The 24,468-nt window shown below is 43.0% G+C and overlaps 1 protein-coding gene across 1 annotated transcript; it reads left to right on the plus strand.

Annotated features, from left to right (window-relative positions):
- Nucleotides 1-4,517: 4,517 nt before the first annotated feature.
- Nucleotides 4,518-9,255, plus strand: LOC134057922 (skin secretory protein xP2-like). The gene is made up of 3 exons (XM_062514964.1): nt 4,518-5,627; nt 8,089-8,136; nt 8,223-9,255. The coding sequence occupies exons 1-2, from the start codon at nt 4,518-4,520 to the stop codon at nt 8,095-8,097; spliced, it is 1,119 nt and encodes a 372-aa protein (XP_062370948.1). The 3' UTR covers nt 8,098-8,136; nt 8,223-9,255.
- The last annotated feature ends 15,213 nt before the right edge of the window (nt 9,256-24,468 follow it).

Consider the following 24,468-nt stretch of genomic DNA (forward strand, 5'->3'; position numbering starts at 1 on the left):
GAATCCCCGTCCGTCCCGGCTGTGTCGGGCAGAGATGATGCCTCTGGGAAAAACTTCCAGCAATAAACAGGATACTCACATTGTGCAGCACACGGGACAGGGTCGTCACCGGAGCTTGACTTGTAACTGTGTTCTGGCCCACGTTCCTCTTACCATTCTCTGAAACACCTATTTTGGGGGCACATGAACGTGAGCCCCACAGGCAGCGTGGGTCACCGAGACCTGTAACTCTTCTGCTGAGTACCTCATGGCCACAGAAGAAAGGAGTGGGACTAGTGGAGCTAAGCCTCCTCAAGACAAGTAATTGAACATGTTTATCTTCCTTTGAGACTTTCTCTGTTCCCACTCCAAGCATAGGCAAGGAAGTATTTACCAGAGAGACAGAACAGACTTGGGAAAAGCAAAATTGTAAAGAAATGCAGAAACAGAATGCACAGAGAGGGACAATACTATACAGACCCATGAAGGCAGGCAGCTCCTTCCTCACCTGAAGGAAGCAGCCCTTCAGCTGCAGAATCTGATTCCTGCCTCTTCTCCTAGCTGGGAATATTGAGTCCTCCTCCCCTCACTGGGGGAGTTCAGCAGCGATGCTTGTCAGGTTCTTTCTGGATCTCCAACACCATCATTTACTTGGTGTTTAAACTTTATTAAGAAAACTTTAGCTTCATAGGTGGGTTCAGTTCTGTTGCTGTTGTGTCAGTGAACGCTACAGCCACTACATTTTTTGAGTTGGAAAGCAAAACACACAATGCCAAATCCTGGTTTTTTTCCTGACCTACACTTCTATTTATGGGGTAAGTGGAAGGTCCCCAAGGACAACTCCTGTGTAAGTGGCAAACCTCCCCAATCTCAATTAGACTGCTGATTCCATGGGGCCTAGGCATCCTTCTTTTGACTTGAAAACCCAGCAGCTCCACAAACCCTCCAGTCTCCCCAAAACTGTTGCAGGCAGCTATTGGAAAAGGTGCCTAGAAAAAGAGTGGGGTTATTTTGGGGGAAAAAAAAAGAAAAAAATACTTTACCATGACACAAAGGTTATTTTCTTTTCTCTTATTTTCTCCTCATGCTGCATTTTCTCCTCAAACCCTAGTGTAGGGTTGTGTTGTGCTCCCTGGGGTCCTGGAGCCAATGCAGGTAAATGCCCTATGGCAGCACTTTCTGGTTTCATCAATAGAGTAGACAGTACTCTGTGGCTTTGTTAAAGATTCATAAAGAGCAACAGCACACAAGTACATCCACCTTCAAAGGGAGGTGTTCTGGTTTTAGGTAATGTTTCCAAATGAGTTTCTTTGTCTTTTTTTTTTGTATGCAAAGTAGCTTTCCCCTCTTATTTTAATAAACTGTCCTATTGACTAATTCCAAGTTCCTCCACAGCTAAGGTTTCAGCTGTTTCTGTTCATTTCATTTTGCCTCCTTATTAATGCCTTCAATAAGGTCTCATGCTTGAGACTAAATAGGTCTGAAGCATAAAACAATCTGCATTTTTTTCTGCAGTTCTGTGCCCATTCTAGCAATTTGGTTGAGAGGCATATCTGCAATACAGCTATACACACATGTGGCTCCAAGTATTTGCTTTTTGTCCTCTATAAGCATATAATGGGAACATAAAGGGACAGGAAGACACAAGGAAAAAAAGGCAGAGACGGAAATTCAGAGCTGTAAAGAACTCATCACATGAGGAGAGGACAATCACATTTGCCTCCAAAATTCACCAGAAACAGTACCCACCACTCTCTGTAGGATGCACTGCCCACTTTGAAGGGCTGATACTCTTGGGCACAGTCAGTTGCCTGCAGGCGAACCTCCAAATTTCTGATTCAGATCCTTACACACTGCACACACAGCCTGTGAAAGGAGACTGAAACAATCAGATAAGTGCATAGTTAGGAGCATACATCAGCTTACGAGTAGCAACTCTAAATGAAGTGGATGCAAAGCATTCTTATTTCCACCTGCCTCAGCCCAGGTATTACTTATTGCCCAGCTGGTTTTCTTCATGAAAGCCCCCATGAAAAATTATAGTTTTCTTGAGACAGAGACCTGGAGGATCACAGCTGCAACTCAAAGACTAAATGTACCATATGTATAGAGATGCTCCATATAGACAACTTCGCTACTAGTCTTAGCTGCTGCCTGCATCTTTCAGGGGAGACAGCAATAAAAGCACTTAGTGATTATTTTTGAACTTTCTGTTCATTATCACTATGAACTGCATTATTGTGAGACCTGGCAGCACCACCCTGAAATAGACTTGAGCTCTAGTGGGCGTGGTACAAGCACAGGACAAAAACAGTCCTAATTCCCAAATTTTACTGATAACTTCCAGCCACAAGATACTGGCTGGGCAGCCATATTTGCGGAGGATTAGTGAGATAATACTAGTTGATCTGATGTTGCTAGCCCTTCTTTTCTGAGGCAAAACACTGGAAGAGGCTACCCATGAGAGTGGTGGAGTCACTGTCTCTGGAGGTATTTTAAAAACCTATAGAAGTGGCACTAAATAATTTCTACTTATAGCTTCATTGCCTTGCCCTTCACCAAAAAGGTCTCCCAGCCCTTCATGCCTCAAGGTGAAAAAACTTGGAAACAGGGGAAAAGCACCAAGTGTGGACCTTTTCTTGAGGAGTCACAGCCCATGCGGGTCTCAGGAACCAGTGGGGATGAATCTGAGGGTGCTCAAAGAGCTGGATGATTTCACTGGAAGGCCACTTTTTGTGTTTGAAAGGCCATGAAAATTTTAAGTACCTAATGGCTTGGAAGATGCTAAATGTTGCACCTGTCTTCAAAAAAGAGCAAGGATTATCCAAGCTGCTACAGGCTGGTGCCTTCACTTCAGGAAAATCACAAAAGCTCTCTTGGAAGCCATTTCTGGGCACATAGAGGAGAAAAATGTGACTTGAAAGACCCAGCATGGATTTACTGGGGGCCATCATCAGTACTGGAACAGGTTGTGGAATACCTATCACTGGTGGTTTTCAAGATCTCACTGAAGAAGGCACTAAGCAGTCTTGTCTCAGTTTAGTTTGTTGCCCTTCTGTGACCATGAGGTTGGACTATAGACCTCTCGAGATTCCCTCCAGTTTGAATCACTTTCTGGTTCTAAACAAATACTTATTTAGAATCAAAGTCCAGAAAACATTAACCTTCAGAAAATTTTCAGAGACTTTGTGTAAATGCCTATCACCTGACTTAATAACAAGTGTGTTATGTGGGTAAGTTTTAGACAAACTATGGTTGTATTGTTATTTTAATAACAATTTTGTCTGGTTTTATTAATGCCACATTTAACTGAAACTGGAAGAAGATACTGTCACCTGTTTTGCTTGAATTTTTAAAAAATTGATTTTTATCAAAATGAGAGTGCATTCAATATCAAGAATTAAATAAAGCCTATTTTGTTCAGACTTCTGAAAAATTCCTGAAAATTAGGGTGATTTGGAAAATAGTAACTTTTTGTTACTCTAATTATTTCTTTAGAATTTATTAAGCATTAAAAAACAAAAAAAACTAAAAAAGCAACCAAAAAAACACACAAAAAAAGCCAACAAAGCCACTCTTTTACCTTACTTTTTTTTTTCTTACAGAAGAATTCCTAACTTTGTCATTCCTGGGATTTGATTTTTTTCGACAAAAAGACTTTTATCTACAATGTATCTCTTCCAGACTTTGTGTGAAAAATGAAAGAACTGTGTTTGGTTTTTTTTTGACAGAACTTTTGTCTTTATTGAAGTGGAATTGATCTATAGCCATTTCAGCACAGCAGTCAAGGCTGCTCCTCCAGAAGAGAGACTGCTACAGAAGTGTTTGTGGAAGCAGCTGTGGAGTGGGGTGCCTAAGTCCACACAAGGAGCCAGCACCCAGCTTTGGCTCCTCTGGGGTTTAACCTTCACCCAGCTGGTGATCTACTCGGCGCTTAGCTAGGAAAGATGAATCTGTATGACAGCACCAAAAATTAAAAAAAAAATAATAAAAAGAAAACAAAAAGCCAACCCAACAAAAAAGCCATTTTCCGTAAAGGAAACAGGCTTATTTATACCGGAAGGGAGAAATGATACAATGCCATTACTCCTCAAAACATTTGCTATACTGAAGCAATTGTATTGACATCGGAGTGCCCACTACATATCCGTACAGAAGTAATACACACAGCGTGCAAATCTATTGCACAGCATAACGTACATAGAACTAAATATGGTGTACATATTTGTGTATGTGTGTGCATATACGTACATACGTACATTTAGATATATATATATAAAGAGAGAGAGAGAGAGAGAGAGAGAGACAGAGCACGCAGATGCGTTCACCGGTTCGCCGGGGTTATTTTTCCAGCGAGAGAGAGCGAGCGGGGCGCGCCCGGGGCTCCCGCGCAGGCCGGGGCAGCCCCTCACAGCCAAACCCACGGAACGCGCCGGCACCGCCGGGCCGCGGGGGGCGGGGCCGGGGCCGCCCGGGGGCGGGGATCCGGGCTATGGCCCCGCCCCCCGCCGCGCGCGCCGCCCGCAGCCGCCGTGCCGATGCCACGTGGGAGGCGGCGGAGCCGCCGCCGCCGCCGGGCCGGAGCCGCGGCCCCGCTGACGCTGGGGACGGCGCTCGCCGGGCGGCGCGAGGAGGGGAGGTCGCGGAGCCCCCGGGACCGCGCCGGGATCGCCGAGACCCGATGGGTGCTCGGCGCGGTGGCGCCCGGCTCGCGGCTCGGCCTCCCGGGCCTAGAGGCGCTGGCGGCGGCGGCCGGGCCTAGGGGCGGCTCCCCGCCCTGGGCGGCGCCCTCGCTGCTGCAGGTGCCGGCGGCGGCCCAGCCGGCCCCGCGGCGGGACGGCAGCGACCTGCCCGCCGGCGCGCCCGCCGCCCTGGCCGTGCTGCGCCTTCAGCCCGGCGCTGAGGGCTCGGCGCGGGCGGCAGCGGTGGCGGCGGCCGGGGCCGCGCCGCGCCTGCGGACCGTCTACGTGAACCCGCGCTGGCTGGAGCGCCAGGCCGCGCTGGGGGCGGCGGCGGCGGCCGCCAGCCCATGCGCCGAGGGGGCAGCGGCGAGCGGCGCGGCCGGGGCCCCGACACCGGCCCCGGCCCCGGCCCCGGCTCCGGCTCCGGCGGCGGCTCCGGCAGCGGCAGCGGGGCAGGGCGAAGCCGAGGCGGCGGCCACCCCCTACGTGGGGCTGCGGCGGCCGCTGGGCTACAAGCTGGCCAAGGCCACGAAGGAGCGGATCTGGCGGGGGGAGTTCATTGACCTCTTTTCCTTGCTCCACACAGAGCTGGCCCCCGAGCACGGCCCGCGCCCGGGGGACACGCTGGACCAGTGGGTCTCGGCCTTCCTGGTGTACGCCAGCGTGCTGTGCGAGAAGCACCCGGCGCGCTGCGGAGCCATGTTCAAGTACCTGGACACCATCCGCAAGCTGCACGCCACCTACGGCGGCACCTCCTGGATGAACTACGATGAGGACTTCCGGCGGCGGGCGGCCAAGAACCCCTCACTGCCCTGGGGCGACGTGGACTTGGACCTGTGGATGAAGTGGATGGCGCCCCTCAAGTCGCTTGTCCCCAGGCGCCCGCGTGCTGATAGCGAGACACAGGCCTCGCCGGCCCAGCCGCCACCGCCCGGCCAGAGCCCCAAGCAGGAGGACAAAAGCCAGGTGTGATGGGCCGATGGCCGCGTGTTTCTCTGCTCTGCTGGCTGGGCATGGTGCTCCCTCGGACGGGAAGAGGAGAAAGGGGCAGTTGGGGTGCCCTTGGTCGGCAGCTCTCGTCTCGTGGCACTGACCTTTTGCTCGTGCTGACCTTGGGGACACGGTGTCACGGGTGCCTAGCTGGCCACCGTGAGAGGTGTGCACGTGGATGGATGCTTGAGCAAATGTTTGAGCATTGCTCCAGCCACCAGGAAATAGGAGCCCAAATAACTCCTGGTATATTTTTGCATTTTCCTGAAGACATTAGAAGAAAGATGTTCTGTGGTTTTGTTCTTTTCCTCTGAGTTGTCTTTAAAAAAATCAACTTTCTCAGCAGTACAATTAGCTTTATGTAAGGCAAAGAGTACAGACTCTCCTGTTACTGTGGGAGTATGTGGGCAGTTGCAGGCAGCGTGGGATGGCAAAAAATTGATGTGAATAAAGATAAACTTCAATAAGAATGGCTACAGTGTGCACATTCACTGTGATTTGAAGATAAAACCTGTTTTGGGGCTCATGAGATCTAATCCACAAGTTAGAACCTGTTTTGTGGGAAGTGATGAGTGTGATTAGGAGAAGTAGGGAGGATTTTGTGTACTTCTTTTGCTTTCATTATGGCATCACTGTATGAATTTTTATAACCTGTGGTGGATGCAGGCAGGTTTACCCTTTTTCCTGCATGAGGCATGATGCTAAGCTCCACAGCTACAAAGGACTGCCTATCTATATTAGGGGTTGTGCTGCTTCTCTTACACTGGTGACTGAAGTCTGCCAAATCCCCAGCACAGAAAACGCTGAATGTTGAGTTTCATGCCAGCTGAATGGTGACAGATTCTATTATATTGGCTATGGTTATTTCTAACCAATTTTTTTTTTTTTTTTTTAACAACTGTAGAAAGACACTCTGCCTTCCAGAAGAATTTTTGCTAAGTTAGCAGATGCAGTGCTTCCCTGGGATTGCCAGTACAGAGGGGCTAAGTTCTTTGACTTTGATGTTAGCCTGGTCCCTGGTCCCTTTTCAAGGCATCTGAAAATGCTTGGTGTACCACACCAAGTCTTGCCTCTGGTACCTATCAAAAGCAGCTTCTCTAAGCCAACCTGTGACAAAGAAAGGGAGCAAACACCATGCAGTAAGATAGATAGATACACTCAGGCCTGTTGGCCTTGTACCTTCTGTGGCTGATGCTCTGTGTTCTGCAACTTTTTCTGATAGATCTGTTTACATTTCTCCAGTCTCAAGGTGAACAGCTCAGTTCTTCTTTTCCTACAGATCTAATGTGATCACCAGATGGGCAATGGTTTATAGCTTTCATCTCATCTGAAACTGGACCTTCAGTTTGTCATGTAACCACTCTTGTAACTTCTTCCACAACAGTTGGTCTGTCAGTGCTGAGCTTTGCTCAGTTGTCTGCTGAGGCACCAGGGGTCTTGATACCCTTTGATTTCATGGAAATTTCCTAGTTGATTTTTATCAGTGGGACTGATGCATTATTCCCCCAGAAACTGTATAAAGAAAAAAATAAACATGTTTATTTTAACTTAAAAATACCAAAAGTTTAATGTTTGTAAAATGAGTAGTATTTTAGCAACACAATGAAAAAGTTCAACTTGTGTAATTAACTGTTGTGGTTTCAGCCAGCTTTCCGTTATTAGAGCAGTTTTTAATTGGTAGCATATAGTCTCCTATAACTCTTTAAAAATTTCTTTAAATGAAATGATGGTTTGAGCAGCTGTCAAATGTAGGTGAGGACTAGGCTAAAGCTTGAGTTTATCATTAGCAGGATCACAGCAAGACAATATTTTCTTGGAGGTGACCTGTGCATTTCCCCCCATCTCCCCAGCTCCTTGCAAGCTCTGTTTATGTTGTGTAAAACTACTTCAGCAAAATAAGATGTGACATAACACTTGGGCAAAAGAACCAGAGAATTAAAATGGCAGAGAATAGCCTTTTATGGGCTTAAGACTTTAGGCAGAACCTAAGCTTTTCTACATTCATGCTGTCAAGAGGAAGAGGAGGTGTTTTGCATTTTTCCCAGATTGTTGGTTTGAACTGATTTTGTAGTTTTGAGGGATAGCGCTAAGCAGCCTGACTGGATTTCATTTCCCCTTTTAGTCCAAGACTCCTTAAATTTCAGCATCATTTAGTTTAGTGCCTTTATTTTTAATTCTGCATTTCCACAGATAAATGCATTTCAACAGTAAAATGAATTCAAAGTATACAAAGTGTTGTGTCTGAAGATAGCTGTCCTTTCTAAGGCACTGGTGAAGAGCTGTAGCTTTACTTTACGTGGAAACAACAAAGTCAGAAATCCTAGTTTTAGTTTGAGTGTGGTAATTAGCGCATATGTAGGATAGCTGAGATTTATTCCTGCAAATTTATGTGTGTATGTATAACTTCAGACTTCATAACTTCTCTTTTTTTTCCCAGACTCCATGAAAACAGAAGACCAGTTGGGATGGGAGTCAGACTAAGTGGGTGAGTTTATTTATAAAACTGAATAACTTTGGATCTTAAATATTTGCAGATTTGTTAAATGCAGAATTTCTTATTGGTGCCAACAGCCTGACTCCGTTGGTGTTTAAGTGGAGCTCTGGTATTCTAGTGCATTCTTTTACCTCTGCTTCTGTTGCGTTGCAAGCTGTGCTAGAGAAGACGTAGGAAATTCATTTTACCCAATCAGCAATTGTAACAATGGACTACAAACCTGCAGAGCAAGCCAGTTTGCTGGAAAACAGGAATTCCTGCAGCGCAGCACTTGTCACAGACTATCCAAAGAGGGCAAAGATTCAGGAAGGTGAATAAATTGAACACTGGTTGAATGAGGTCAGGAACACTCTCCCGGAGGAGAATCCTGCCCTAAAATACTACTTTGAAAGTAAAAGCCAGTTTAATGCACAGATAAAATCTTCTCATTTGACCAAACTTGTGTGCAATCCTGGATCTTTGCAGATCACAACCGGACACTTCAAAACCCTGTGTATTATATTTGTTAAAAATAAATCAAAACTTGTCTTGTTACAGCTGTTACTTTTGCCATTTCATTGAGAGTATCTGCAACATAAATGTGTATTTGACTCAAAAAAGTATCATACACTCGGGATAATAACTCAGGTTGTCAACAGAATTATTCTGTGAGGCTCAATATCTTCTCCATTGTTCTGCATTAACTGTTGCTGTCATTGCCAGATAGCCGAATTGTGCATTACAAAGTCCTTCATCAATTATAATGATTGACCTAAGTTATAATTCTGTTTTTATCCTAGTAGAATACTTAAAATCCTGATCATCAGACTAGACCTTTGTAGTCTGGTGTTCATGAAAATCTTTTTCACTGATTCACAGTTTTCATTCTGCATCTCAGTATTTTGTTTTCTTCTTTTTCCTCGCATACTGAGGGGTATGGTTAAGGTAATACTGTGATCCAGTAATGCACATTATGGTAAGGGTTTGCCTTTAATTGTTTCAGGAAAAAGTTGCCATTATCTCCTCTCCCTTTCTCAATATTTCCAATAATATGCATAACATAAAATGTTTGTAAATTGATATCAAACTGTTTGTGACTTCACCTAAATAAATTTTTATATTTAAATGCTATTCTTAATCTTACCGGGTTTTTTCCTCCCTTGTTCTTATATTGCCACTGTACTTTTGTATTCACTTTTTTTCATCACCTGACTTTTTACACAACTTCTGCTTTTCAGTTATTAAAGCACAACTGAATTTTAACTAACAAGTGAAAATAAATCAGCCTTTGGAATTTTCTTCCAATATTTTGCATAAAGACTTCATAATGTAGCTGTACTTGTTGTAGCTCTTTCATCTGCCAGTTTTTGAGACTGATAGCACATACCAGACCTTGAAAATGAAATAACTTATGTACTAAAATACCAATATGTTAATGGCCTCCAAACTGAAACCGGTCTAGTGAATGCTGAGATTCCTGCATTTGATATAGTAGAATATAGAGCACTTCTGCACATGTTACAAAAGTCCTTTTTGTTTTCAAGAAGGGGGTTAAGCTCAATCATCAGATCACTCATGCTATTTTTCCCTTGCCCTCCTGTTTTAAGAAATCAGAACTTGGTTACCTGCTGACCTGTGCTGTGTTTGTTACCATCATTGCTACATGAACCACATAGCTGCTGCATCACTGCTGGCAACTCTGCCTGAGCAAGTGCTGTAATAGTGGTGGCAGGACTTGGGGAGAGGTCTGGGTGTGAGGAGTGGAGTGGAGTGAGGACGGGTGAACAAAATCTGGTCTCATTATTATCACTCCCTTATGAATTGTACAAGTGCGGGTCTTAACCTACAGACTGAGACCAGCAAAGCAGCAACAGCTTTGTTCTTTGTGTCCTCTTTGGGAGCAGCATAGCCAGCTGGAGTCTAAAACACTTCCTAATGTTCTTTGCTGCGTCCTTCTGCCAAGAGTGTTTTGGGTTTGTTTGTTCCTCTCTCCAGCTTTCATACAGTCTGGTGCCTTTCCTGGCACTGTGTCACTGCCCAGTCTCCTGGTTGCTACTGGTTCTGGGTTGGACTACCCTGGCTTCTGTATCTGCTGTAGAGAATTGCCAGAGCTCTCTACCTTGCTGTCCAGTGCCAGTGGCTGCTTTAAGGTTGCTGCCTTCTTTCATAACGAAATTGTGTTTCATGTTATTGGCAGTGATGGTTTTGCAACGTGTGGGACCTCCTGCTCTCTTGGTTGGTTTTCTTCCTCACTCTGAGACACCCTGTAATTTCACTGGGGTACTTGTGCATCCTTGCTTTAGGATTTATTGGTGCATGTGTGCTTCGCCTCTCACTGTTATGCTGTAAGGTTCTGCAGGAAATTTCCTTCTACACTTGTTTCTCATTAAAATACTGGACTTCAAGGGGTTTCTTCAAATTTCAACAGTTAAGTTACTGCATGGGTTTGCCTCAATCCTTGACAGTGGGGATAACCCTTTAACTGCTGTGTGAGGATGGAGCTTGGAGACAGGCTTGGGATTGAACTATGATTCTGTTGTTCTTGAGGTAACGGATCTGCAGTGGAAACCAGTGATACACAGAAGTTACTTTTCTATCAATACTATTTATGTAAGTGCTATTTCATAGCCTGGGAGGATGTCTTTGATGTAGCTGCAATTTCTTTTGCTTTGCTTAAAAATTTTTGAGCATTTGTACAAAGGTATCACGGAGCTTTTCACCAAGATGGATGGAAGCTTATTGATGGAATTTCCAGTTGGGAATATTTGTGAAGTGTCTGGGAATTAATTTGTTTGGGAGGACCAGCAGCTTACGGAAAAAAAGTTTTCTCTCAGTTGACTAAAATTAAGGAGCATACTTTTGAGGAGTAATTTCAAATAAGTTTATTTTTACGAATTTCTAGCAGGATAGCTTTTTTGTTCCACAGATGTGCTTTTTCATGTGCTAGATTTATATGCATTGTTATTGCAAAGAACAAATCAAAACTAGTGCAGTATGATTCTGACAGCACAAAATGAGTTGCAACACAGGCATAAGGCTAAAACACGTAATTCTTTAAGCTGACGTGCTTGGAGTTCAGAGTTGAGCTGTAGCAGAAGTATAGTCAAATAAGTGGGATTTCTAACTTCCACCTGTGTGCAGCAGTTCAGTTTGAGATATTTGAAGCATCTGAGAGGACAAGACTGTTACTACTCTTCTGGCCTTATTAGTACAATTACGTGTCTTTAAAGATAAGGTGACAGCAGAAGGTTTTGCATGTGAAGCAGCCTGTTGCATCTGCAGTTGTGCAAAATTATTTCCAACCTCTGATGAGATCTCAGTTACTCAGTGTGACTTCCAGTTTAAGCTGCAAACATTGATTTCCCATCTTCTGCTGTCTTGAATCATCTTATCAACTTGGCTATCTTCTTTTCAGTAATCTGGTGAGCACAGCAGACATCTTCTGAGGGCAGTATCTGATCAGCCTGTCTATATGTGTGGAGCCTTTTGCTCAGTGTGGGTAGTTCTGCCAAGTTGTGTGGTCTAGTATGAAGGAAGTCAGAGTGTGTCTTTAAGTGCGGCTGGGTGGAGAGCACACAGGAGGCTCCCCAGATACCTGCAAACCTTTCGTGGTTTTGAGAAGACCATGGCATTGGCAATATTTCTTTTGTGTCTGCTCCTCTGGTAAAAATCAAACCCAAAAGCTCCACAGACTGTTGTAACCATTCAGGGAAGGGATGTGACTCAGTTCTTCTAACAGCCTTGGTGTTGGTAGCAGTGTTGCCGGGTGAAGTTACCAAATTTCAGGTCATGAGCTTAACAGGGACTGCAATGCTTGATAGTGTTTGTGGGGGTGCTTTTGGTAACTCTTCCTAGGAAGAGATTACATCTCTGAAAACTTGGCTGGAGAAACTATAAAGATCTTATTTTCCCCTCTTGTTTTGGTACTCAGGTTTGGATTTTACCCTGTCATGAAGTTTAGCATACCTCAGCCCAACCCAGTAAAGGACATTTTGATCCGTAAAATCTTCCGGATCCAGCATTATTTTTTTTTTTCTTCACCTGAGAATTCTCATCAAAACCACTTGGCATTGGTGCAGTTTAGCAGTTTACTGGGCAATCAGCTAAAAAGCAGCAGAGATTTAAATGGCAGGACCATGTTTACAATATCTTACTGTTTGTAAACTTGAAATAGTTCAATAAGTACTTTTACCTTTTTTGGTGGTTGTAGCTCTTTCTTTACTTTAAAGAATACTTTATTTTCTGTAATGTCTCAGTGCATTGTTGTTGTGTCAATATTTCCAAGGCAGCAGGGGAATGTTTATATAAAAACACCAAAGTGTTTTCTTTAAATTTTTTAATTGCAAACATTTGTATCCATAAAATCCTTTCCACTTCAGTAGCTTTTTTTTTTTTATTCCGTTCAAAGCTAAACCTGGGTCATATTCAGTTTACAGATATTTTTTTAATTTTCTGAATCACGCAATATGAGCATCTTATCTCAACCTATATCAGCACGTTGTAGAAGATTCCACTTGCCACTTCAAATCGCAGTTCTAATGATCTGAAGTCAGGAGTGGTTGTTTAAAAACAGCTGCATTGCTTACACTGGCTGCAGATATGAGCACCATGTGCATTGCTGATGCTCAGTGTCCATAAATGCCCTCTATTACCCCCAAATGGGAGGTTACATGAAAGTAGTGGGCAGTAAAGTGTGCTGATATTCACTGATGGGGCTGCTTAGTTGATAACCTGCAAGACAATATGGTGGCAGAGGACCTGGACTGTGCATCCAGGAGCAGATGTTCCTAGTATAAACAGGGACAAGGCATGTCCTTGAAATGTGTAACATCAGCTAAGAGTTCAAACCTCCTCTGCCTAAACTTCCCACCTTGCACTTGGGCATTCTGGCATGTGTGTTCCACCATACCATAGTCTCAGCTCCTGGGTTTTTTTTCACTTTGTAACAGTGAAATGTCACTGATGGTGTTTGGAACAAAGAAATACCACCAGGGCAGGCAGATGGTTCCCTACTGTGTACATCTCTGTGGGCTGGTCTATGCAGTGCTAGGGAAAAGATTTTTTTTCCCCAGCTTTTAGCTGTGGAACGACAATTGTACCAGTATTAAACAGGTGCTGGGATTACAACTGTTAGTAACTCCACACTGGCAATAATGAAATAAGGTCAGTTTGAGGTGGGGAAATCTCTGAGTGTGCCTGTGTTCAGGGCATGCAGCTGTGTCTTGCTGCACTTGGTGTGAATGAGTGGACTTGAAGCAATAGGTGGTATTGGATTGGGAGAAGCATTTAGTTTTCCTTTCCTAGGTCATTTTCCTTGTCCTTTCTTCCTCACCAGAAGTCTCCCAAGCAAGATATTTGACCTTGTTATTGAGGATTGGTGGATAAAGGGAAATGTCACTATCATTGCAAGGGGTTGCTGGGAGAAATGAGTGAGTTTATACTTGTAAGATCATAAAGTTTTTCCAGGAGCAGCACAAAAACTTTGGTGGTATTCAAAATGGACAAAAATCGTTACTTTGACCTGGTCTGTCACCTTCCTGTTGAGAAAAGAAGATGCAGCTTTGTGGCTTAGTGTGGTATTGGCCAGTGGAAAAACTTTGGGCATAGTATCTCAATGAGGTTTGCAGAAAGTAAATTACATGTGTATCAGTATTGGTGCAGGTGCTCTGTGGGCCAGTGAGCAGAAAAAGGAGCCCTGGCCAGCAGGTGAAGCTGACCAGGCTGTCAGTGATGTTTGACCCATCAAGCTTGAGGACATTTCATGGAACTGATTAAGAACTATGGAGCCCAAGGAGGGACATTAAAAGACCATTCTTGTGCCTTAGCATGCTTTAAAAAACCCCCAAAACAACAGAAAATCACATAGCCACTAAGTACTGTCATATGACTGGAATTGAGTAGCAAATGCTTTCTGAGAGGAAAGTGGGTGATACCTGATATGAATAATTTTCTACCATGCATTTTCTATTTTAAGCATTTTGATTACCTGCAAATGAAATGAAGTAACATTGAATCTTTCAGTATTATCAGAGAACAGTACAATTTACCTGTGTTAAGACAAAGTGTTTTTTACTTTTATTAGCAAGCATTTAAAAACATGTTTGATTTGTTTTGGGTTTTTTTTAATGATCAAAGCATTGAAAACAAACCCTTAGCACATTACAACACTGTTGCAGTGCTGAGAAGGGCACAAGTTTTTCACAGGCCTGTGTTGCTCAATAAATAATCTCAGTTGTTCCCCATCAGGTGGGGAGGAATGGATAAGCACATCCTTTACCTGCCTCTTGTATGAGGAAGCTGGTAATACAGAGTGCTTCCCCAAATGGAGAAGCTGAGAACTAGACTTTGGGTCACCTGCTTCCCCACTGGTTCAGAGCATCTGAACTGCTGGGCTGGGATATACAGTACTTTTTGCTTCTCTTGATCTCTCCAGCCCACAGTCCCTGAATGAGCAGTTTCTGCAGAGCATGGAAACAAAGAAATTCTTCCTTTTTGTGTTACTTTTTCTTCCCCCTGTTGTTCTGCAGCTTCAGTCTTGACATCTCCTTGTTCTCTGAAGCTCCTGCAAGAAATGCTGCAGCTGAGAAACAGGTGAAGATGGCTGAGATGTTTGCTGTTGAGTCTAAGAAAAGTACAATGCTACTCAGCTTTCCTAAGTCTGGGAATTGTTTGTTATATCCTTGTTAATATCTCCCAGTGGTAGAGGACAGTAAAGGTAAACCTACTTAGTGCTGTGGCTTGTGTTGCCCAGGAGAGTATCACAGCATGGCCTGTGTATTGAATGGCATGAGCATGGGAAGATTTGGCTGTGGTAGGAGGTAAAAATTACTTGACAGATGTGTCCTGGTAAGATGCTTACTCTGTGGCTTAACCTGGCAAGTCACAGGAAAGTAAAACATGTCTTAATTATCTTTCAGAATGCAGAAGTGACTTTCTTGAGATGGTGTTGTTGCCTTGAGCATGTGTGCCTTTTTGATGTAGAGTGTTTTAAAACTAGTGATGCAAATGATGGGCCCTGTCAAGCAAGAACTGAAAGCTTTGAAATGTTAGCTGTACATGTTTCATCTGTGAGTGTGCTCCGCTCAAGATTACTGGCAATTAAATTAACTGATGTATTCATATTTTAATGCCTTTTAAGTTGCACCACAGGTTTACAATGTCATTATTGATTACTTTATGCACAGCAATCAGAGGACCTAATCTTCTGATTTGTCATCTGCCCTCCTCCCCCCCACTCCTTCCCCATTCCCCCATCCCAATGTGTGGGAAAGATGCCACTGTGAGAAGGAGAGCAATTTCAGGCATTGTGGTGAAGGTTGGGCTGACTTAAGGAGCTTCAGAGAGCACCATTTACCTGATGTTCTCCTCTCTGTTTCTGCACCCCTTGAAAACGGGCAGGACTAGAGGCAAAGAGTCAGCAGCACCTGGGTGGGTCAGTGAGGAGGAGTGAGCCCTTTGAGATAGGTAAGGATGGGAAAGTTGTCAATATTTGGTAACATTCACCTATGGTGTCCATTCTAAGGACTTGGTGAAATAGAAAATGCACCTACCCCACACATTAGTACTTACACAGAGCTCCAGGAAGGGGGTGAAGTTTGGAGCTGGCTTTAGATTCCCTGCTTTCCCTCCTTATCTCTCTGCTGTGCTTGCTGTGGATTCTTTGGCAGGAGGAAGGGGTCAGTTCACCGCCCCTGTTCCTTGTGACACCTGGACTTGTGGAGTTCCAAGTGGTGCTGGAACAGTTGGTGCTGCTGGAACAGGTGGGTGAACTGTGGCTGAGGGCTGGTGGGAACAGTACAGAAAATCACATTGTGCTGTATCAGGGCTGCACAACTGCCTGAGCTCATCATGCTCTAGGAGCTCATGGTGGAAGCAGAAATTTAGTTGATGCCTAGAAAAGATGAGTTTGGCACATTTGTATGTAAGTATTGAAAATTGTAACTACAGAGCTACAGGAAGCTGGAGAAAACATAATCAACAGTAAACTAAGGGAAATACTCTATTTGGAGACCTCTTTCAAAGCAGTAAGGGAATAGTAGAGTCTGTAAGACTTTGTTGTGTGTCCTGTTAAGGACAGTCAATACTGAGTCATAAATTATAGAGATGCATTGTATAGATCAAATGTTGAGGGTGGCATATGAATATTTGTTCACTGTGTGGTTTCCTATTGCAGTTTCTACTCCAGCCTTTGTCCTGGAATTGCTTTTTTTTTTTCTTTTTTTTTTCTTCTTTTTTCTTTTTTGACTCTGAGTTCCCAGTTCTCACACCCAGTCAGTGAGTAGAAACTCTTTAGAGCTCTCCTAGATACACTCATGGTTTACCTTTTATGTATGCTGGATTTTATCTCCTGTTGTTCTGTGTAGTTTGCCAGGCCCTTGTCAGTTTCTCAATGTTTCCTTTAAAGAAGATGATTCAGCCCACAGATTTTCAAATATCCCAGTGTTCCTTCTAATTTCTTCTGAATGAAGGTGCTTCCAACATCTCTAAATACCTCTGCTCGGTAGTGGGTAAGAGAAGCTCAACTTCTGTGTGTGTCTTTGAGTTTATTTTGTTCCAGTCATGTCTCTTGTCCTCTGACACAATGTGCTGTTCTTTTCAGTGCAAGCTTTTACTTCTCATGTTTCTAAAATAAAGCTTAGCCACCTGACCTAGGATGCAGCATTATGTAAAAAAGATATCATTCAACCCACCTGGTTCAAAGTGAAGCTGCTCCTACTGCATCTATTTAAAAATTACTTTTTTTTTTTCAACAGATGAGAATCTATGCTCAGCACACTCATGTACATTTATTTATTTCCAGTTTTCCAATTGAGTGTTTTCATTATTAAAGATGTTATTTTAACAGGTTGTGGCATCAGAAAACGCATTTGTTTCTTTCAGAAAACAGCAGGTCTTTTAAAACAGAAAAGGCCCTGAAAACCCATCTCAATTATTCTAAGATGTTTTGTTCCTTTTTACTCCTTGAAATGAAAATTGATTGATCTGGGAATTTGCACCGAAATTTCTCTCACTTTTCTGCAAAGCCCTAGAAGTGCATTATAATAATCTTTTAATGCATTTTTACTGCATAAGAATGTGTGTGCTAATAAAACATGAATCTTGGCTTTTACGTTAATGAAGATGGCCAGCAATACAAATGGGATGTTTCAAAACATTTTTACATCAGAAATTTTAAATCATTTCTCTCTTTACTTAGAGGATAACCAAATTATGTGAACCAATTTCTGAGACTATATTTGAAGCACTATCTTTAGTTTCTATTTTGGTGGTCCAGCTTGGAGCCAGACTTTTTTTGTTAACTTGGAGTTTTTCTGGCACAATGCAAAAATGGCTCTCTTTTATTATTCTGAACATTTTGTAAAATCTCCTTTCAGAGTAGACTTTTCTAAGTTAACCAACACTTGTGCAGTTATTTTGTACTTCTTAGAAAACCACAGCTGAAAGGAGCAATTAAAAATATGATTGCTGCTTTAAACTTGGAATTTAATCTTGTATTTAACACAAGTAAGCTCTCATTTCAAGATTGTTAGATGCAGCCATTTCCCCTGTCAATGTTAATCATACTTTTGGGTATGTGCACACTGTAGGATCTGGCACTTAGGGATTTAGAAATCATGAGCTCTCATACAAGTGATTCCAGATGGGTGGATTTTTCCTTTGGAGACTCCTGCGCCTTCCCAAGACATAACTTGTACCAGCCCATCTACACTTGCAACACAAAGCCTCTGAAGAATCATTTGGTGTAGCTGGGCTGTATTGTGCTCATTAAAGCTGCACTGAATTTCTCTCACCCGGACTTGCAAGCAGATTAATACTAGACCTTGCCAATATCAATATACAAAGAAAGCCATGAAAAATCCCTGGAGGTGACTCCCTGCATACTCCCTCACTTTCACTGTCACTCCAGGAGCAGGGAGGTGCTCTGTGCAGAGATAGCTGAGCTGATCCTGGCATCAGGTGCCAGAGAGCTGTGGCAGCATCCTGGGGATGTGGGTCCTGGCAAGTCCCAGTCCCTGCTCACTATAAACAGCATCCCCAGCAAGACAGGAACACAAAAGAGGTGAACTGCTCCTCATCTGTGGCTTTTGGGCAAGGCAGGTGTGTCCACCTCTCTAGTGTGAGGTACAGAGCTAGGATGTACTCACAAAGCAGTCTAAGGAGAGGAGAGCACTGGACCCAAGTCACAACAGTCCCAACCATGGCAGTAACTAAACTTGCATGTGACTGAGCTGTGAGCTACTGTACAGGATACCTAAGTATTGTGCCTGCCTAACTTTACTCTCCTTCCCCCAAAATATTAAGCTAAGTTTTTATAAATGTAAAACATTCGTATGGAAATACCAAGTGGATTTAATTCTCAAGTTTTAAATAAATGTCAATGGTCTAAGCATAAATAAATTGAAAAAAAAAAAAAAAGGCTGTATGTGTCTGTTTTATCCAAAGCCACATTTGCAATTCAGAAATATTTGTTGGAGCCATCAGACTTTTCCCAGCCCTCAAGCAGAGAGAGAATCTTCTGTTGGGAAGTCAGCTGCATCAGGTAATGCACGACTCATGGGTGTGTAACACCAGTCCCTGTCTGTAATTTGGGGTTGTGGGGGGGCTCAGCTGCCATCTCACATATGCGTCACAAACAGCTCTAAGACAGTGTCTTTTGGTTGCTCTCTTGGTGTTCAGCATTCCTATATCCCAGGAAAAGTTCCCACCATCAAAAAAAATTTGTCATGTTTTGAAATAGGATGAAACTTCACATACTCAGGGTTGGTATCCACAAAGTTTCAATGTAAACTTTTATTTCTTGGACAGTAAGAGTTTTCACTACCCACTTGAGGCACTGATAGTCTTTTCATTCTCCCAGCAGACTACAGAGCAAATAACAAATGAGTACTTTGATTTTCACCAACTTTTAGTACTTGGCCTGTTTTCATAATGCAGAAATTATTACACAGATTGTTGTTTTGGCTGGAGGAATAAGTTCTAACACATTGCAGATCTTTAGCAGGGAGAATTTGTTGTGGAGACAACCATGTGTCCTGGGAAAGATGAGAAAAGATAAACAAAATAAATGAACATTTGGAATGGAAATGGTGAAGTAGTAGCTGCCCCAAGTGGAAAGCAGAATTTAAGTGTATTTCTTCTCATGCATGTGCAGTAGTTCGGCATCTTGAATTGAAAGAACACACAGAATGTGCCCATTCTTTCCAGTAACTGCTTGCATGCTCACATACAGCTAACATTTGCATTTTCAGTTTAAGCAGAAATATTGTAACAAGTCCTAGTGAACCAACAGATAATATACTGCAATGTTAATTTGATGAATTGTTAGACTTTTTTGTTCCTGTTACATTTAGATACTCATTTGTTTTCAGCTTGAAAATACAAGACGGTGTGAGCTCTGCTTTTGATTAGCTGTATAGACCCATCCCGCAGTGCATCACTAATTGGTAAGATTTTAATATAAAAGCTAGACTGAGTTACAGCACTAGCAGTGGATCTGGCCTCCTTTGCGGTGATTACAGGTCAGCTGAGGATTTCTGGTGTGGGAAGATGTATGGCTGATGTGAATCAGCAAAGCTGGCCCTACACTGCACTCATCTGGCCCCCTGCCAGCATCAGAGCAGTGCCTGCTGGAAAGCAAGAGGTCACACTCGGCACACTGCTGAAATATGCCTGTTGTTGGCAGGAGGGTCCCTACTGCAGGGCAGTGAAATTCAATGCAGTCCTCAGGATCAGCCTGGCAGCAGCTCATGGATATGAAGGCACTTCATCATTCTCTTCAGGACATGCTGAACAAATCCTTAGCCAAGCAATGGAAATGAGGCATGTTTCCAAGTCCTGTCAGGGAGTTCCAGTTATCAGTGACTCTGTGTGTACTCCCGCTCTGCCCTGCTAAGAGATGTGTTTCAGTCTGTCCTGGAGAGGGATGAACTTTTGCAGCTTGCAAAGTACCTGTAACTGCTCTGATTTAGCCTCAGACTGATTTTTCAGCTCCCTAAATAAACCAAGAGATTAAAAGAAAAAGCAATCTCAGAATGTTTAAGCTGATTTTTTGTTCTGACAAAAAATAAGGCTTTCCTTTTAAGCAAAAAAATTCTGGAGAAAATTGTCGGGGGTATAAAGACACAGATCTATTTCTTACAAGGAAGAGACAATAATTTGAGAGGGCACCTGTCAAGGACACCATTTACTCCTTGTCAATACAGATCTTCAATACAGATTTAACTATTAAATCTGAACTATTCCTCTTTAAAGTTTCTTCTAAGCTTTTTCTTTACACATAGTCACTATGTTGTTTGTTTCCTTCTGCCTCTATTGTTAATCCCTTCTTTAATTTTTAAAAACTCTTTTTACTGTTAATTTGATTAAAAACACCACTGTGAAGTTTGTTCCGTTTTGCCTTACAACTGAGACTTTCACCACTCAGTTTACCACAACTGTCTCCTCATGTTGTATGCCAGAGCTTCTCTACGCCCCATTTCCCTATACCACCATCCTCTGCTTCTCTTGCTTTGCCCCAGGCTCTGCATGTCCTCCCACCTGATCTTTCTTCACACTTTTGAGTGCCATGAATGTGCCTCTCAATCTCAGTTGATTCTCATGCTTGACCACACTGTGTCTCTCCCCAGGCCCACACCCCTGTCCCCACTGGCTTCCCTGCCCAAATCAGCCCTCAGACTAGGAGATTCTCCTGTTCTTCCTGATGCTTTATTTTCCTTCTCACCCACTGACATTCCTAAGCAGCCTGGAATCTGGGTGAAAACAGGGCATTGATGTTGCAATAAATAAATAAATAAATATTGGCTTTTCATGTCTCTAATCAGCAAAGAAAAGCTGAAAATACTCTTGTCCTAATAGAAATCACCCAGGTAAAATGGCACACAGTGCGAGTAAGGAGGACAAATGAAGCAAATCACAGAATCACATAATGGGTCATCAGATTTAACCTCACTGCTCAAGCAGGGTCATCCTGGGGCACATGGCACAGGATTGAGTCCAGACAGTTCTGGAATATTTCCAGTGAGGGAGTCTCCACAACCTCTCTGAGCAATCTGTTCCAGTGCTCAGTCACATGCACAGTAGAATAGTTCTTTACCTTCAGGTGGAGCTTTTTGTGCATCAGTTTCTGCCCATTGCCTTTTATCCTATTGCTCAGCACCACTGAGCAGAGCCTGAGCCCATGCTCTGACACCTCCCTGCAGATACTGACGGACATTGATGAGATCACCTCTCAGTAATCTCTTCTCCCACCTGAACAGGCCCAGCTTCCCCAACTCTTCCAAGAGAGATGCTCCAGTCCCTTAATCGTTTTTGTTGCCCTCCAGTGGATCCAAGTCCAGGAGCTCCGTGTCCATCTTTCACTGAGGAGCCCGGAACTGGACACAGCTCTCCAGATGTGGCCTCACCAGGGCTGAGCAGAGGGGCAGCATCACCTCCCTGACCTGCTGACAGTACTCTTCCTAATGAACCACTGGCCTTCTTGGCCACCAGGACACACTGCTGGCTCATGGACAGATGGTGGTCCATCAGCACCCCCAGGTCCTTCTCCACAGAGCTGCTTTCCAGCATATCAGCCCCCAGCCTGTACTGCTGCAGAGAGTTATAGTAAATCTTGCAGCCAACTTTTTGTTAATTGGTACTGCCATCACTCAATAATCTCCTTTTTCAGTGTGTCCAATATGCCCATAATACTACCTAAACTGGCTTAATCGTTCCCCTTCCACTTTCAAGCCTTCAGGTCCATAGCTGTCACGTTCCAGGGAAGCAGAGAATTCAGGAACTCAAAGGAAATACCACAAACGCCTGCTGACTGTTTTTTCCAACTATTCCCACAACAACCTACAGCCTTTTTTTTTTTTGTGGCTTCAGCACATGACACTGTAAGTCTGCAGCCAGCAACACGTGTGTAAGCAGGTGAATGATTATCTGGGGAGATGAGGCAGTGTGGTTTCACAGCGGTGTGAAACCTCCCTGACTCCATGACCTCCTTGATAAGACCGGCCCCACTCAGTGTGGCAGGTGCACTCCTTTTGGAAGACAAGGTAGAGAAATGTATTTTGGGAATATTCTACAGGACTGAAAAGGTTTGAGACATAGCTTTGTGAGCAGCTTTTATTTTTTTACTCCATATACAAGCCTTATCATGGGTATGACTTTGGTAAAGAGCTGTGGTCAAGAGAATTAGGAGTGCATTCAGGTTTGCTACTAGGAAAAGAAACCAGCAGCAGTCTGTGGTAACAGCAGTGCAATTAAGCCAGGTGAAAACTAAAATCTGAAATTGAAACTCTCTCATAATTTGAGGTCTTTGAAATCCCAAACTATATCTGATTTTTGTAGCTTAAGCAGAGACTGCTGTTAGATGCCTTAGCTATCTCTCCTAGGCTGAGGTTGCCTTTGTTCCTTCCCTGCTCTCCCCAGGACTAACACATGAACAATTCAATAACTACACTGAAGATAACTTTCAAAAAAAAAAAAAAAAAAAGAAAACATAAATACATCAGTTAAAAGAATTAGCTAAGATATTCCACTGTTAAATATAAAATGTACTGCTCCTCATTTGTGGCAAATTCACTTTTATAGCTTTTTACTTAATGAGCTTAAGTCAAAATCATTCTCTTGAAAAATGAAACATTCCTTCAAAACCTGTTAAGGTCCCTAGTCTGTTTCAACCTGGAGAGAGCAAGGCAAATAGGAGACTTATTTGATCCAAAGCCATCTGACTTCAGAGAGAGTTTTGCTCATTTTTGGATTACGTTCTCCTATAAAAAGTTGCATAAGTCATGGTAATGGATCTGTATTACTGGATCACCTGGCAGAAAAATCTGATATTAGATGTGAACACCTCTGCATTATGCCAAATCAGAGTGAAAAATATGTTAGGTATGTTGATTTCTTAACAGCCACAGGAGGACAAACAATACCACAGCCAAAATAAAGTGTTATAATACTTTATGTAATATCTTACATATACCTTATATAATGAGAATTCAAACAGTCTGCATAAGTCTAGGACAAGACATACCTCCTACATACATTTTTTAAACCAGTATGAACCAGCAGAGTGAGTTTGCCCAGCACCTTGCAATTTGTGTCTATTAGATAGGGTATGAAACACCCTAAATAATCATGTCAAACCACAGCCTGAGTTCATAATAAAACAAGCTATTTCAAACAAACTTTCAGTCTTACAAGCACAGTCATGCAGCTGAAGTGTCAGAAAACACTTGTGGTCAAGGGAACCCTTCATGTGTTCAGAACTAAGTAATTAGCTGAGAAGTTGCACAAAACGGGCATTAATTCATGATTTCCACATTTCATTTTGGCCATAAACCTGGCAATGTTTAGTTAATACCCCAGAGATCATTCCAGGCTGGAAGGATATTTTTCCATCCTCAGCTGGAAATATTAAACAAGAAGTTTTCTGCATGGTGGGATCCAAACAGTGCTGCTATAACATATTTGTGCAATCTCTGCAGGTGGGGTTCTCAAGAGGTTCATGTACCAGAGGTCCAGAGGCTCTCAGCAGTACCAGAGGCACACTTTGCACCTGCAAATATGAAAAGGGCACATCCTAGAAGAGTGTTTCCCTGTTGTTAAAATATTAAGTCCTGCTCATTCCCTTACATGGCTCTTTAATAGAAGAATCCAAATATCAGGCAGAATGTTTGCATTTGCCTCCACAAGAATCAAGGATGCCTTTGCAAATTATCTGCACCAAAAATCATCAATTTGAAAAATATTGTCCTACAACATCATGCAAAAAACCCCAGTTGAAGTCCTGGAAATGCTTAAATGACACTGGAAACAGCACAGAACCATGCCAGGCTGAGGGTGAATATTCTGGAAGTTATACTTTTGGCTTTATTCAGCCCTATTATTTAAGAGGACTAATCAGTGTGTTGCTGAAAGATTTACTATCTTCCCAAACTCCTTTGAGATCATTACTAAAGGAAATATAGGCAGTGATTTAACTACAGCAAGTCTCTCAAAAGATCAGGTACTTAATTTTGCTTAAACAGAAAAGGCATCCTGAGGAAGAGAGGAGATTTATTTTCGTAATAGGGTGGAAAACATAATCATCTGTCTCCAGAGAGGCTATAAGCTGTTGGCAGTAAACATTTAAGAAATAAAATGTAATCTGGTAATCAGTTTAGTGCTGTGCCTTTACCCTGAAATTGTCTGTATGAACTCAGAACAGAACATCGTTAACATCTGGCACCCAAGCTATGGCCAGGGAATGACAAGCTGAAGTGAAGGCATATTCATACACGTTACTGCATCCATGCCAAGAGTACAAGGAGCTTTCCTGAAATGAGGAAAACTAACTGCTGCATGAGGAAGAAAAAA

Source organism: Cinclus cinclus, chromosome 2 (assembly GCF_963662255.1).
Source record: "Cinclus cinclus chromosome 2, bCinCin1.1, whole genome shotgun sequence".
NCBI classification, from domain to species: domain Eukaryota; kingdom Metazoa; phylum Chordata; class Aves; order Passeriformes; family Cinclidae; genus Cinclus; species Cinclus cinclus.

What these genes read in the sequence shown, in the direction of transcription:
- LOC134057922 (XM_062514964.1), top strand. Translation starts at nt 4,518, where the DNA reads ATGCCACGTGGGAGGCGGCGGAGCCGCCGCCGCCGCCGGGCCGGAGCC.